This window comes from Triturus cristatus, chromosome 7 (assembly GCF_964204655.1).
Source record: "Triturus cristatus chromosome 7, aTriCri1.1, whole genome shotgun sequence".
NCBI lineage: Eukaryota > Metazoa > Chordata > Amphibia > Caudata > Salamandridae > Triturus > Triturus cristatus.
In genome coordinates this window covers 1296877727-1296894426 of record NC_140590.1, presented here as the reverse complement: position 1 = coordinate 1296894426, position 16700 = coordinate 1296877727, and the positions used below count along the sequence as shown (strand labels likewise).

At 43.5% G+C, this 16700-nt stretch overlaps 1 protein-coding gene across 1 annotated transcript in view; it reads right to left on the bottom strand.

The window, feature by feature from the left end:
- LOC146811932 (uncharacterized) overlaps positions 1-16700 on the bottom strand; it is a 221331-nt gene that overhangs the window by 63045 nt on the left and 141586 nt on the right. The window contains exons 5-6 of the mRNA XM_085618901.1: positions 7988-16491; positions 5951-6393 (exon numbers count right to left, since the gene is read on the bottom strand). Coding sequence (XP_085475027.1) covers positions 5951-6393; positions 7988-16491 — 8947 coding nt within the window. The remainder of the gene's footprint in view (positions 1-5950; positions 6394-7987; positions 16492-16700) is intronic.

Genomic DNA, 16700 nt, shown 5'->3' with positions numbered 1-16700 from the left:
AAAAATACGGCAGGTTGTATATCCGTATACTCAGTATGGCATAATGTGACTCTATCTAAGGATCAAGAAACAAAGCAGAGATTTTGATGGAAAGGCCTCAACCACACTTTGTGGCATGCTTCATCATTGCCAGTCCATCCCACCATGTAAGATGCTACAAACATGGTGGTCTCAACCTTTTTGTAAGGGAGATCAAACTAAATGTTTTCTGGTCATATAAGGGGTCCAGATTTTTTGTGAAACAATCTATGTGTAAACCCAAGGGTTCCCTTTATTTCGGGTACACAGGGCTGGATTAAAAACAAACAGGGGAAAGTTACTGGGAGCCTGTGACTCGAACATCCTTTCCACTTGTAAAATGCCAGCATATTTCAGCCTCCATAGGATCCCTTGGGAAGGTGGTCCAGGGACTATGTCAGGGCAGTCAAAGATACCCCTACTGTATGTCCTTCAGATCTAGTCTGTACATTCAGATAAGAGTGAGTCTTACCTACCTATCCTGCATGTTTAACCTGTAGAAAAGCAGACCAAAATAAACTTTAAAACTCTAAATTTCTGTCCTTTTCATTAGGAACCTTTTTATTGCATTTTGTCTTCTTGTTCCATGCACTAGTATGTCTATTTCTCCTACTTGTGCACTCAGTGTGGTACACTCTTGAAAATCACAGCACGCTAGACACATGTGAAAAGCACATTGGTGAGCATGCACAACTAGTACACCTACTTACCCTGATTTTGTTAAGTTCTAACACTAGCAGTCACACTGGTGAGGAACACTTGTGTGGAATAAAACAGGGGTTTAGAATGCAATACTTGGAAGCACAACATGTCTCTAACTAGGACAGGTCTTATTCATCTATTTAGACGTTATTGCATCAAGTCCATTATTGGAGAACATTTCCCTGATTCCTGGTACTGTTATAATGAAGCAAGGCATGCATATAATCATCACGTAACATGAGCCCCAGAGTGGGCCCCGCTACATATGCAAATTCTGTTGCGATGAATATTCGGGTAAATACTTCCCTTTACATTCGTAAATTCGGCCGCATCAATACACACGATCTAATTGCTCCAAAATCCGTTAAAGGTCATTGCGTGTTTATTATAGTCAGTTATAAACTCGGCCGGATCTTTAGCTAGGTGTTATTGCTCCACAATCAGTTAATGGTCATGTTAGTTACACCTTATCTTGTTAGGAAGGCCCTGGTACATGTGCACATTCCGTTATAAATATGGGGATGATTACTTTTCATTGCCTTGATGAACTTGGTCATATTAATACCAGTGATGGAGCTTGCCACAGAGTGTGATCCAAATCTTTGCTCTGCTTCTTGTTCTCTTAGATATAGCCTCGTTATTCCAGAATGAGTCTAGGAACAAACTACCTGCGTATTTTTTGTGGTTATGAATTTTGTTGTTTACTGTTCTGTAAATTCGATCAGGATTTGAGGAAACAGTGGCTTATCCCGATTTTAAAAACCTGGGGTTTGCGTAGGTGTCGTCCTGCTTTTCTTGCCCTTCAATGTTTGGACGCCGATCTATTTGCCAAACCGATAGCTACATTTTTTAAAGTAGCTGATAGACACAGGCAGAATTTGTAGTTATTTTAGTTATCCTTTCTCCTCCATAAAACTTCTGGTAACCTGCTTATGTCTCTAATGGTTGTTTATTCACATTAATTCTCTGGTATTGATTTCTTTTAAACTGTTTTCTCTTTTTTTTTAATTAATTAATTTGATTGTTATGTTTACATGATTGCACTTGTACTTTCATATACTTCATGCTGAAACTTCGCTGATAGGCTACATATTTTAAAAGCGATTGATAGGGGTGAAGATTGACAGAAATGTATCGTATTAAAATGAATTTGCTTGTAGTTTGATATTTTAATACGTTAATTGCGTGTTTTTTAAATTGAAAATATTTTGTGCTTTTATGGCTGTTTTCTACAACCGAATAAAGCTTGATTTGATTTGATTTGATTAGATTTGAATTTTGTTGTGGAGGTTGCACGGCAGGAAGACCTGTAGCTCTCTTGTTGTGTGAGTCAATGCTCACGCACTGGGACAGGGAGGCATTGGAATATGGACAGGTCAACCATCTTATGAGCACTGGGACGTCACAACTATAACTGACACATAGACAATAGGATAGGATGGCTTGGGAACTGTGACAGGGAGACAAGAACACTGGGACACGGATAAATAGAAACTGGTAAGGTAGGAAGCAGATACTAGGGCAGGAAAATGCGAACACCGAGGCAGGAACATGGGTGCCCAGAGAGGGAGTCATGCATGCTGGGCCTGGGAGATATGGACTCTCAGCGCACAATTAAAGACACGTGGAAATATTTGAGCATGTGGACATGGACACAAGGGGCAGGGAAACAATGATTGTGGGATGGGGAAGGACCAGCACTGAGACTGAGAAACGGGCATTGGGAAAGGAGAAAAATGTCTAGATAGAGAAGCATAGGAACTTGGCCACTGAAAAACAGAGAGTGAATCAGGGAAAAACATGAAACAGGGTAAGGAAACCGACACTTCTGCAGGGCCAGGCAGGTACATTAAAGCACCAACATTGGGACAGGGAAACGACAACACTGGGTTAGGTAGACACAGATCCAACTGCAAGGAGACAAGAACTGCAACAGAGCAAGGTACTGTGTCTGGAAGACATCCATACTCGCAAAGAAAGATGTTGACACTGGGACAGGGAGTCACAGACGCAGGGGAAGTGAAACTGCATCTCATCAATCAAAACTCTGGTTTGCAGGATAAATAGCCAAGTCGGAAAAGTTACACCCAAAACTACCCACCTCACTTCCATGCCCTACCGACGAGACAAGTGTGCGATACCAATAGCAAGACACACAGCAGAACGAACCCGGCTGTCAGTGTGAATGGGACACAGCTTCAAGCCACTGGGGGCAGACGCCTGCCACACCACATCATTCTTCTGAAATAAACATGAACTTTGAGGCAAACTGGCTGCAATAGACTCACACATCACCCACATTAAAAATAAATTAGAGGAAAATGGCATTTAAAGCAATCTGTTTAAGAATTATTCAAGGTCACCAGGGCAAGACTCTCTGCAGAACAGAGCTGGCTCCATCAGAGGGCCTCATGAAAAGCTGGGGCCCTGGGCCAGAACCCACTTTGCCCATGCCTTAAAACGTCTCTGCCTGAGGTTCAGAAGATGTGTACACTTGGACAGGGGATGCACTAACTCTAGAGCAGCGAATACTCACACATTGGGGCAGGGAAACAATTAAGACCTGATTGTGAGAGGCTCAGTTAATTCCGACCTGTGTGTAAACCCTTGTTTACGCACGGGTCAAGGGTTACAACAAGTTGAGTATCATTTATCTTTATCGGATGCGTTAAATATCCCAACCTTCCTTAAATAGCTGTCGAAACTTAAAAGCGGGAAGCCAGACAGCAATTACCGTATAATGCGGATTTTGGTGCATTAAACACCAAAATCCGCATGCTGTTCCGTACATACTCGTAATAGGTACACTTCATTGCATCTGATAAATAACGAACCCCTTGGTAAAGTTATTTACTAGGGGCCTGATTACAAGTCGCTCGTAATATTTCGACCAATGCATGAACCCCTGTTATGAATGGGTCGGAAAATACGGTTTTGAAGGTATTTAATGCATCCAATTTTTATCGCTTGCGTTAAGTAACTCAACCTTCATTACATTTTGGTAGGTCAAACCTGCTGAAATTTAACAGAGGGAAACATACGGTACTTACCGTATCATGCGGATTTTGGTGCGTTAAACACCAAAAATCTTCATGTTATTCCCCATAAACTCTTAATAGGTGTTCTTTATCACACCTGATAAATAACTTACCCCATGGTATCGGTATCAGGGGCCATAAGTAACACCAAAACTCGTAACTAGGCCACAGGTGCAATAAATAGCGCCTATACTTGTAATCAGACCCTTGGTAGGCAATTAAAAAATTGGTAGGCAATTAAAAAATTGTTAAAAACTCATCTCTTTATTTAAAGTCAGGTTTTGTTCTGTTTTCCCCTTGCTCGCGCCGGTACACTCCTAGGAGTAGCCGTGCGCGCTACATATATAAATAACACGACATAACATAAGGGCCTTCTTACAAGTATACATGCTATTTATCGCACCACGAGATTTGTTATTTATCAGGTGTGATAAAAAGCACCTATAATGAGTTTCTGGGGAACAATATGCAGATTTTGGTGTTTAACGCACCAAAATCCGAATGGTACGGTAAGTACCGTCTTGTTTATCCCTGTTAAATTTCGGCAGATTTGACCTGCAGAAATGTAAAGAAGGTGGAGGTATTTAACGCATCTGATAATCCTCGAATCCTTTAAATAACACTAAACCTGTAATTCTAACCCATGCACAAACAGTGGCATATCGAAAGTTAAAGGGGCCCCCCTGCAATATACACGGAGGGGCCCCGCTCCGGATTTATTCCGGAGCGCTCAGGCATAAGTACTGTGCCGAGTGGGCCCCCTGCAGCTCGGGGCCTCCCCGCACCGCGGGGGATGCAGGGGCCTGTGGTACGCCCCTGTGCATAAACAGGGGTTTATGCAAGGGTCGGAATTAACCAAAGGCCTAAGAGTTATAAAGGGGATGGTGTGGTTTGTTCACTTGTAGTACGGTTTAATAAGTGCATTTACATTTTTTGATGATTAATTAATGTTTACACACATGATATGTTTGACAGAGTTAGTGATTCCAAATAATCTTATATGATGATGGTGACTTATTCTGGTATGTTTAGCAGCGCTGCCACTGGAATCGGCATGCACTGGAACATCACCTGCACATGTACATTGTAAGGAAACATCAGACATCCTGGTGACTGGAAGAGAGACGCACTGACGCTGTGGACGTGACATGTGTACGCTGTAGAGGCAGACATACAGCAAGGCTGAGCAGACTCTCAGTGGACTGGAAAACATGAACTTCAAATCAGGGACAAGTCCTGGAAAGTATATCTGAGCCAGGGAATGCATGGACACAGGGACCCCAGTCACACAGAGAAAGGCAATACAGTGACTCTTGGACAGACACCCTCCTTTTATATGGATGTTTGAGTTGTTTCGGACAGAAACACATATAAATGGGTCAGAGAATGCATTAGGACAGGGAAACACTCTTGAGATAGATAATAATACACCTACAAGTGATCCAGTACTCAAACCTTTCTCAACCTACATCAATTAAATGCCATGCGTCCCTATTCGCTGTCAGTCTTATAATAATCCCACAAAGGCACATACCCGAAATGATGCTGGTCATTTCTACCATCAATATCTAATAATTTATAAGTATTTCAAAATGATAACATACAAGCAAAGGCAGAGCTGTAGATTAAGGGCTTGATTACGAGTTGGGCGGTTAATTCCAACCCGTCCCTACAGCCCTGCTTACATGGCTGGAATTATGAGTTGTTAGATATTTAAAGCATACGATAATTATCGATGCATTAAATAACTCAACCTTCGTTAAACATGGGCGCAGTCAAACCTGTTGAAATATAATGGGGAAAAAATGTACGGTATTTACTGCATCATGCGGATTTTGGTGCAATAAACACCAAAATTCGATGTTATTCCCCAACAACTCGCAATATGTGGTGTGTCAGAAGATAAAAGAGAGGTGTACCCAAAAGAGGCAAGCGATGGATGGGTTGTGTGGAGTCTAAGGTCTAGGTATGCATTTTGGAAAACTCTGGCTACATTCCAATTCATATATACTGTGCCTGTTCTTTATGTGAGGATTGGTTGTTGCTTTCTCTGCTGTACATGTTCTGTGTGCAAGGGAGGCTTGTGATGCGGATTCATATGTTGTACCTGTCATATGTATGATGTACGATTGTACTATTGGCACACTGCCATCATTCACACACCTCCCTCCTCCCACCTGGTCCCATATTACCCAGCATGTCCAGGAAACTTTTTCTTGGGTGCAATCACTTCTGCCGGCATCGAGCCCTCTGTAACTACGTTTTCTTTGGCTGCAGATCCAGGTATCAGCTGGGGATGCGGAGGTCTCACCATTCCAGGCATCATTATTGGCACCATGCCTGGTATCAACCGTGGCTTGGGTAGTACCATTGGTGGTGGCGGGAAGCCTTCCCCAGGAGCAATCCACTGCACCGGCTTTATGTGGGTCTGAAGGACAGGCAGTGGCATAGATTGATCCTCCACCAATTTGGAAGGAGGCTCCAAGGAGGGCAGTGCAGGCTCTTCCGGTTCAGTAGAAGTGTCATGGTCAGAGCGGGGCCACAGGGCAGGAACCTGCCGGCGCCGTACAGATACTTTTCTGCGCAGGTGAATCCTGCTCTTCTGGGCACTGACATCGAGGGTTTGAACCTCCTCCTGTAGGATAGAAAAAGACATCTCACTCATGGGAGAGGACAGTCCTTACAGCACTAAAACCAGTAATTGCGATCTTTCCTTCTGGGCTCCTGTGACGAGGTGCCCGCTCCCACGCCCCTCCTGCTGTAAACTATTCACCCAAGAGACTCGATTTGCATATAGTTTTTTTGTTACAATTAGTTACAATGATGCCCAACAGAAGTTTTAAAGCAGTCATCGTACTGCTTCTTTATGTAGGATATCATTTGGGCATCATGCAAAAAAGGGCCCATTTGAGAAGGGCAGTTTGGTAGTCAAGCTTGTGTTTCAGTGTCCCAATTCCGAGTGAAGCAGTCCATCTCCAGTGTACAAAATGCTAAAGAGCTCCTTCTTAGCTTTGCTGGATAGACCATTAAGGGCCTGATTTAGAGTTTGGTGGACAGGGACCTCTGCCACAAACCTTTCTCAATACCCTGTCTGCCCGCTCTATTTAGAGTGGTGTGGACCATCATGTTTCCAACAGCGGTACCCCTGCTGGTTCTGCTGGTAGAAACCCTACAACAAGGGCCTGGTAGAGGTGGGGCAATCAGTGTGTGTGCATCAGACCTCCCCCTATTTAAAGTGAATGGTCTAATGTACATTTTTTCAGTTTGGTACAGCCATGGTTCCCGACCAGGAAAGACAATTAAAAAATGACCCCCACACCCTGAAAGAAAACGTATCGGGTGTAAGGGTCATTAGTATTTAGCTTTTCAAAAACAAACTCCGCTTTGGGAGTTTGTTTATGAAAAGCAATAAGGTTCGCCGAGCAGCCACTTTAAACATATCTGCCACTCAACAACCCTTCAGTGTCTTCTGAAGGCAAAGGAATCCCTACAGGTCCTGCAGAGATCTCTAAATATGGCGGGCTGTGGTCTGGCCAGAGTGGTGAAGGCAGTTGCCTGTGCCACCCTGATGGACGGCGGGGTGCCAGTCATATCGTAAATGAGGTCTCAAGTATCCAATCTGCATCATACTTGTGCTACAAAGTTCACCCCGGTCCAAAATATCTTTCTGGGTTGACAATACACTTTATAAGCATCAGATGGCTTAACGCCTTACAGTTTTCTTTGGATAGTGACCCATGGGTTGGGTGGTTTTCAGTTAGTGCTACCTGGCATACATGAGCAAAGATGAACTGGGCAAAACACAATAAAACAAAGGGTAGATCTGCGATCCACTTATAATGGGAGAGGCTTTGAATAGATGGGCTCTGGTGTAGTAAAACGGTGTTACAGGGCTGTACTTGGGGTTCAATAGTACCAGGTTTCAACAGGCGCACACAGAGTTCTTAACTGTGAATATGTTCAGGTACACCTGTGCCTGAGTAACTGTGTGCACTGCAGTGAAGGTAAACAACTGTATACGTCACTGCAGTGCACACAGTTACTCAGGCACAGGTGTACCTGAACATATTCACAGTTAATTCAGTATGAGGGACTGGCAGCCCTCAAATACTGTGTAGTGCGCAAAAGATAGTTAAGTTCATTAAACAATTCATCTAATTGAGAAATTTACAAAAATAAAGGTGTGCGCCTCTGGGACTTTGATTTGTTTCTGCACAAAGAGTTCTTACCAGATTAAACAGACCATCTAGCGCATCTTCCTTCTTCTTATCCTTTTCAACTGCTGTATCGACAGTCTGTCCTTCAGATGCCTCCATCTCATGTGACTGGCTCGTTGTGTCTTTCATTTTGCCTACTGATTGCTGACGGGGTTCTCTCTTGAATATATCTCCCTTTTTAAGATCCTGAGTTGAGTCATCTACTTTTCTTGTTCCTATGATTGGGGGAAGGACACGTATCATTGTGAATGCCATTTTCTGCACAGCATTTTCCTTCTCAGGATGAGTAATGAATTCTTGCACTTGAGTGTTTTCTCCAATATCCAAATATCTGGGATTAGGGGTTGGCAGTACCATCAGGTCTTCACTTTGGTTTTGCATTGGACCATCTGTTTGCCCAAGAGACCTTTTCTCCAGAGAGTAGACTGATTGCATCTCCAGAAGAGTACTTTTATCTTTAATAACTTGTCCTTTGGCTTTGTCCATGTGATATTTCTCACTGGCCAGGTCTGATGGACACTCACTTTCTTGTAAAAGAATGACATCCTTCTCCCTCGCCTCATGGCTGTTTAGAGTTATCTGCCCCTTCTGTACCAGGGGCGGACAGACTGTTTCTGCCAGAGAAAAAGTGTCGGTCTCCAAACATACAGGATAGGTTGCTTGGTTCAAAGACTTGTCCCCTTCCGATACTGAGTCTGGCGGGGACTCCTGTGCTGATATCAATATATCCCCCTGAAATAAATATTCACTTTTATTTGGACTTCTATGCATCTCTTCAACTACCAATTGGTGTTTGAAATAAGGTTGGTCCACTGAAATTGTTTTTACTTCCTGTTCCAGTTCTTGTGGTGGTAAGTCTGGTTCACTGAGAGATTGACAGAGCTCCTCTTCCTCTCCTTTTGGTGGATGGCAGAATTGTTTTAGATGTCTTTCTTCTTCCAATCCTACTTCCAACTCTGGCTCTCCCATAACCAAGTTTTCCACACCTCTGCTTTCTTCTGACACTGTATTTCCCAGAAAAGTTTCTCTTTCCAGTTTCTCTTTTTCTGATGCCGACTCTTCCATAGATATCTCTCCCTCCATGCTCCCCTCTGCTACTGGTCCTTCAATACATGTCTCTAACTTCATACTCCCTTGTACTGGTTCTCCCAGAGATGCTTCTTCCTCCACTCTTCCTTTTTCTGACACCGGTTTAACTAAAGACATCTCATCTTCCACCCTCTCGTCATACAAACTCGTCTCCCACAGAGTTGTGTCTCCCTCCACTATCCAACTTTCAAATGATGGCCCTTGCAGAGACATCTCTTTCTCTACTCTTCCTTGTTTTAAAACTAGTTCTCCCAGAGACATGTTTCTCTTCTCTCCTCTGTCTTCTTTTGATTCTGGCTCTCTCATATATGTCCCTTCCTCCACTCTCCATTCTTCTGATCCTGGACTTCCTAGAGATGTCTCTCCCTCCACCCTTAGCTCTTCTAATAATGTTGTTTTCTCAGATGTCTCTATCTCCACTTTCCTATCTTCTAGTACGTGCTCTCCCAGAGAGGTTTCTTTCTGCACTTTCCATTCTTTGCATATTGGTTCTTCTAGAGATCTCTCCATGTTCTCTATATCTGAGACTAGTTTTTCCTGCTGCCCCTCTTCCTCTTCTCTCCTGTCATCTGATATTGGTTCTCTAACATATGTCTCTCCCTCACCTTTCTCCGCTTCTGTTACTGGTTTCACCTGATATACCTCTCCATCTACTCTCCCGTCTTCTGACACTTCCTTCTTCAGAGATGTCTCTGTCTCCCCTCGCCAGTCTTCACATACTGGGTCTCGTTGAACTGCATCTCCTACTATGCTTACTTCTTCTTTAGCCACTTCTCCCCGAGATCTCTCTCCGTCCTCTCTTCCTTCTGATGATATTGATGTCCTGTGAGAGGTCTCTTCCTCCACTTTCCCTTCATCTGATTCAAGTTCTTCCTGGGAAGTCTTTTTCTCCTCTTGTCTTTCTTCTGTTATTGGTTCTCTGGTATATATCCCTTCCTTAACTCTCCCATCTTCTAGCACTAGTTCCGCCTGAAATAGTTCTACATTTGCTTTTCCACCTTCTAACTCTTGCATCATCAGAATCATCTCTGTCTCCACTCTCAAATCTTGGGATACTGGCTTTTGCAGGTATGTGCCTTTCTTTATTTTTACTTCTTCTCCCAGATATATCTCCCTTTCTTCCCTTCCATCCTCCAATAATGTTTCCCTCTGAGATGTCTCTTTCCCCATTTTCCCATATGATTGTGGTTCTCCCAGAAATGTCTCTTTCCCATCTCTTCTGTCTTTCCCTGATACACTTCCCCCATGTGATGGCTCTACCTCCACTCTCTCTTTTTCTGATACAGATTCACCAGAATATAGCTCTCCCTTGACTCCTTCTCTTTCTGATATTGGTTCTTCCCAAGATGTATCTCCTTCCTCTCCTTCATCTGATTCTCGCTCTCCCAGAAAAGCTCCTCCCCCATGTCCTGGTTCTCCCAGAAATATCTTTGTCACCAACCTCTCTTCTCCCGACAATGGTTCTCCTAAGAATGTCTTTCCTGCCTCTCTTTGTTTTGTTTCATACTCGGATTCTTGCAGAGGCTCTTCTCTCTTCTTTCTTGCTGTTGATACTGATTCCCTGACAGAGGTCTCTTCCTCCACTCTCCCTTTTTCTTCTTCCAATACTGATTCTCCCCCAGATGACTCTCCCTCAAGTCCCTCTTCTTCTGATACTGTGGCTCTCTGAAATGCTCCTCCCTCATCTACTTCTTTCTTTTCTAATATCAATTCAACCAGAGATGCCTCTGGATTCTCTTGTACTTCTTTTGCTTCTAGTTCTCTCAGATATAGCTCTTCCATTCCCCCTACGTTTTCTAATCTGAATTCTCCTAGTAATGTCTTTTTCACCATCCACCCTTCATCTTCTGATACTACTTCTTCCAGGGGTGTTCCTCCCCCTTCACTTCCATCTATTTCTAATAATGATTCTCCACGAGTTGCATCTGGATCATCTCCTACTGCTTTTGATATTGGTTCTCCCAGAGATGGCTCTCCCTCTATTTTCCTTTCTTCTTCTGATGTTGATTCAATTAGAGATGCTGTTTCCTCTATTACAACTTCTTCAGATACTGATTCTCCAAAAGATATCTCTTTCTCTTCTACCCATTTATCTATAACCGGTTCTTCCAGAGATGTCCATTGCTCCACACTCTCCTCTTCTGGTACTGGTTCTCTTAGAGAGATCTCTCCTTCTGTGCTCCATCCTGTTGCTAGTTGCTCAAGGAACTTCTTTTCATCCTCTCTTCTATCTGAATGAGAGCTCTCTTCCCTCAATTTTACTTCTTTTAATGCAAGTTCTCTAAGGCATATCTCTCCCTCCACTCTCTCTTTTTCTGATACAGATTCACCAGAATATAGCTCTCCCTTGACTCCTTCTCTTTCTGATATTGGTTCTTCCCAAGATGTATCTCCTTCCTCTCCTTCATCTGATTCTCGCTCTCCCAGAAAAGCTCCTCCCCCATGTCCTGGTTCTCCCAGAAATATCTTTGTCACCAACCTCTCTTCTCCCGACAATGGTTCTCCTAAGAATGTCTTTCCTGCCTCTCTTTGTTTTGTTTCATACTCGGATTCTTGCAGAGGCTCTTCTCTCTTCTTTCTTGCTGTTGATACTGATTCCCTGACAGAGGTCTCTTCCTCCACTCTCCCTTTTTCTTCTTCCGATACTGATTCTCCCCCAGATGACTCTCCCTCAAGTCCCTCTTCTTCTGATACTGTGGCTCTCTGAAATGCTCCTCCCTCATCTACTTCTTTCTTTTCTAATATCAATTCAACCAGAGATGCCTCTGGATTCTCTTGTACTTCTTTTGCTTCTAGTTCTCTCAGATATAGCTCTTCCATTCCCCCTACGTTTTCTAATCTGAATTCTCCTAGTAATGTCTTTTTCACCATCCACCCTTCATCTTCTGATACTACTTCTTCCAGGGATGTTCCTCCCCCTTCACTTCCATCTATTTCTAATAATGATTCTCCACGAGTTGCATCTGGATCATCTCCTACTGCTTTTGATATTGGTTCTCCCAGAGATGGCTCTCCCTCTATTTTCCTTTCTTCTTCTGATGTTGATTCAATTAGAGATGCTGTTTCCTCTATTACAACTTCTTCAGATACTGATTCTCCAAAAGATATCTCTTTCTCTTCTACCCATTTATCTATAACCGGTTCTTCCAGAGATGTCCATTGCTCCACACTCTCCTCTTCTGGTACTGGTTCTCTTAGAGAGATCTCTCCTTCTGTGCTCCATCCTGTTGCTAGTTGCTCAAGGAACTTCTTTTCATCCTCTCTTCTATCTGAATGAGAGCTCTCTTCCCCCAATTTTACTTCTTTTAATGCAAGTTCTCTAAGGCATATCTCTCCCTCCACTCTCTCTTTTTCTGATACAGATTCACCAGAATATAGCTCTCCCTTGACTCCTTCTCTTTCTGATATTGGTTCTTCCCAAGATGTATCTCCTTCCTCTCCTTCATCTGATTCTCGCTCTCCCAGAAAAGCTCCTCCCCCATGTCCTGGTTCTCCCAGAAATATCTTTGTCACCAACCTCTCTTCTCCCGACAATGGTTCTCCTAAGAATGTCTTTCCTGCCTCTCTTTGTTTTGTTTCATACTCAGATTCTTGCAGAGGCTCTTCTCTCTTCTTTCTTGCTATTGATACTGATTCCCTGACAGAGGTCTCTTCCTCCACTCTCCCTTTTTCTTCTTCTGATACTGATTCTCCCCCAGATGACTCTCCCTCAAGTCCCTCTTCTTCTGATACTGTGGCTCTCTGAAATGCTCCTCCCTCATCTACTTCTTTCTTTTCTAATATCAATTCAACCAGAGATGCCTCTGGATTCTCTTGTACTTCTTTTGCTACTAGTTCTCTCAGATATAGCTCTTCCATTCCCCCTACGTTTTCTAATATGAATTCTCCTAGTGATGTCTTTTTCACCATCCACCCTTCATCTTCTGATACTACTTCTTCCAGGGGTGTTCCTCCCCCTTCACTTCCATCTATTTCTAATAATGATTCTCCACGAGTTGCATCTGGATCATCTCCTACTGCATTTGATATTGGTTCTCCCAGAGATGGCTCTCCCTCTATTTTCCTTTCTTCTTCTGATGTTGATTCCGTTAGAGATGCTGCTTCCTCTCTTACAACTTCTTCAGATACTGATTCTCCAAAATATATCTCTTTCTCTTCTACCCATTTATCTATAACTGGTTCTTCCAGAGATGTCCATTGCTCGACACTCTCCTCTTCTGGTACTGGTTCTCTTAGAGAAATGTCTCCTTCTGTGCTCCATCCTGTTGCTAGTTGCTCAAGGAACTTCTTTTCATCCTCACTTCTATCTGAATGAGAGCTCTCTTCCCCCAATTTTACTTCTTTTAATGCAAGTTCTCTAAGGCATATTTCTCCCTCCACTCTCTCTGTTTCTGATCTTGGTTCTGCCAAACATGTGTCTTCTTGCTCTCCTCCTAATTTTTCGGATACATGTTCCATCAATAATTTATTCCCCACCTCTATTTCTTCTTTATCTGATTGTGGTGCTCCCACATGTGTCTCTCCCTCAAATATCCCTTTTTCTGATATTGTTTCTCTTAAGAATAGCTCCCACTGTACACATGTGTCTTCTTCTGAAACTAGTGTTCCTAGAGATGCGTCTCCCTCCAGGCCTCCTTCCAAAGATACTGGTTGTCCCCGAGATGTCTCTCTTCCTTCTCTTCCTTCTTGTTCCGACTTTGGTTTTTCCAGAGAAATATCTCCCTCAATTCTCTCTTCCTCTAATACTTGTTCTTTTATATGTGTCTCTTCTTCCACTCTCCATTTTTCTGTCACTGATTTCTTATGAGACATGCTGTCTTCCTTGTCGAATTGTTCAACGTTTTCCTCCTGACAGGTTTCCTCCTTTTTCCCACTTTCTCCCTCTTGTAAATCACCATTACCCACCTTAGATGCTTCATCTTTTCCACTCTCCTGCTGCTTGTGAAGGCCAACGTGGTCCCATTGAACTGTTCCTTCTTCCATGTGTTGGTCACTGTGTTCCCTGTGAGTGGCTTTTGCCTCTTCCATTTCTCTTGCCTCCAGATTTTCCCCCATGTCGCTTTGAGTTCTTCCCAATTCTTCATTTTCTTCTCCCTCTTCCTGTAGGTCTCCATTTTCCATCATAGATGTTTTTTCTTTGTCCTCCACTTTCTTCCGGTCTAGATCACCATGTTCCATCTGGAACTCGGAAATGTATATCTCCTCCTTCTGTTTGTCACCTGGTACCCACTCAGGTGTTCTCTGTTCCTTCGGTACTTCAGTTTGTTCCATCTGAAAGGCTTCCACCACACCTTCCTTCAAATGTATGTCAGTATGTTCCTTCTTAGACATTTTTTCCTCCTCTTTCTCTTTTTTTTTCACCTGTAGATCACCTGATTGCTTCTGATGTATTGTTGTGTCTTTTTCCTCTCTTTCGCTGAGTTGTAGGTCACACAAATTCTTCTGAAACAATGCCCCTGCTTCGTCTACTTCTTTTACCTGTTGGACACCTAATTCTTTTTGAGATGTTTCCTTGTTGCCCCCCAGTAATTCCTCCAATTTGTCCTCCTGTTGGTAACCAGGTCCATGGTGAGTTATATCGTCTAACTCTTGATGGTCATCTTGTTCTCCTGGATACAATTCCTCCTTCCCTTCATGTTGTGGATCTGCTCCTTTCTTGTGAGAAAGTTCCATTTCATCATCCAAACTACCCTGCACATTCTCAAAGCCATCTGTCTTTACCCACGAGTTACTTACCATTGCCCCAATATCTTCCTCGTTTTTCAGCAAGATTTCAACTTTCTGCAGGTTATCTGGTTCTCCTTGAGATGCAGCGTCATCTCCATCATAATGTATGTCACTCTGTTCCTTTTGGACGATGATTCTTCTTTCGAAGTGGTCTTCATTTTCCCACTCAGGGAAATGGTTTGCCATTGGCTTCTCTCTTCGCTCGGTCATTGTTAGTGGCTCCTGTTTTGTGACAAATGCTCTTGAACGGTCTACTATCAAACCTATCATCCTGACCTTTTCATCTACATTAATTTCCTCCCTGTCCCTCTCCTCACTACCCTGCTCCAGTGTGACACTGCCTCTTTGACTATGTTCTTTCTCATCTGTCTTCTGTTCAAGTCTATCCATGGCCTTTCCCTCCATTTTCTGCTCCCTCATTGAAGAATTGGATGTCTGTGGAGGTTCTTCTTCCTCGTTCTTTCCCCCCAGGGACCCAGCCTCTCTGGCTACCACCCTGCCATCACTATGCAGCATGGTAATTACCCAGCTGTCACATTCGTCCACACCCTTCTCCTTGAGCATTAGCCTCTCTGATCTCACCTCATCCTGCAGTGTAACAGTTGAACCCATATCACCCTTTTCCTCCACATTCTCCATAAACTTCTCCTTCCTGATCTGCTCCTGCAGTGTGACAGTGACTTTCTGTTGAAATTCCTCTCTCTTCTCATCCTCTTCTTCCATGGACCTCTCTGATGTCAAATCATCCTGATGTGTGAGAGTTGAACTTGCATGAGATTGTTTTTCTTTAGTCACCACAAACGTCCTCTCTGTGGCCTGCCCCAGCAGTCTGGCAGTGACTTTCCATTGAGCTTTTTCTGTCTCTTCAATATCTTCATTCATGGGCCTCCCAGTTTTGTTTTCTTCAATGCCCCTTTGCAGCTGTGTGAAGGTGGGCCTATCTTGAGGTTCTTCTTCACTCTCCAGGCTCTCACGCTCCGTAGATATTTCCTCCTCTCCCTCCACCACCATGACCTCTTCCTGCTCTGTTTCAGCAGCTTTCTCATCAGGTACTTTCTCCCTCTTTTCCTCACCCACAGACTCTTCTTCCCTTCCACCCTCCTTCCACATGACAGTGGTTCGTCTTTGAAGATCTTTCTCTGTATTCTCATGCTCGTCTTCACTCTTTGAGCTCACTTTTCTTTCTTCCTCCTTGTCCTTCATGCGCAGTGTAGCATTAGATCTCCAAAGGTATTCTTCATTCTCATTTGCCACACTGATAGGCCTCTCTTCTCTGTTTTTCTCTCTGTCCTCCTCTTGCTCTGTTACAGTAGGTGTGCCATAATACTCTCTCCCCTCATTCCCCTCATCAATCAACCTCTCCTCTCTCCATTCCTCCTGACCCAGGGGTGGAGCCCTCCGAATTGGTTTTTCCTCCTTCATCTGATCTTTCTCACATGTGGGCTGCTCCTCTTTTTTGTGTCCTTGCAGTCGATCATCTTCTTCCCCCATGGAGTTTGCGCCTCCATGCTCATTGAAGGAGCTCTTCTTCACTCCCCAGGAAGGTACCATCGGAGCTCGCAGATACTCTTCCATCTCTTTCAGGAGGTTTCCAGTCAGATTCAGGGCTTCCTCTTTCTCTTCGTCCTCCTCCTCTTCATCCTTTTTTTCATTTTCATTCACCTGCGATGGTGGACTCCACCCAGACGTACGTTCTGTGACTGCAAACAACAACAGAACACTACTCAAATCATGTCTAGTAACTGTAAGAAAACCAGTATGCAAAATGTCATTGATTCATCAAATGCCACATCAGCAACCCAAGATGAATCTTGGTGCTGATATTCACATAGAAATAATTAGGATTTGCCCATCACAGACTCTAGATGAAAACACAGAGTCGGTGGCAGATGTCTGAAGTTTTAATAAG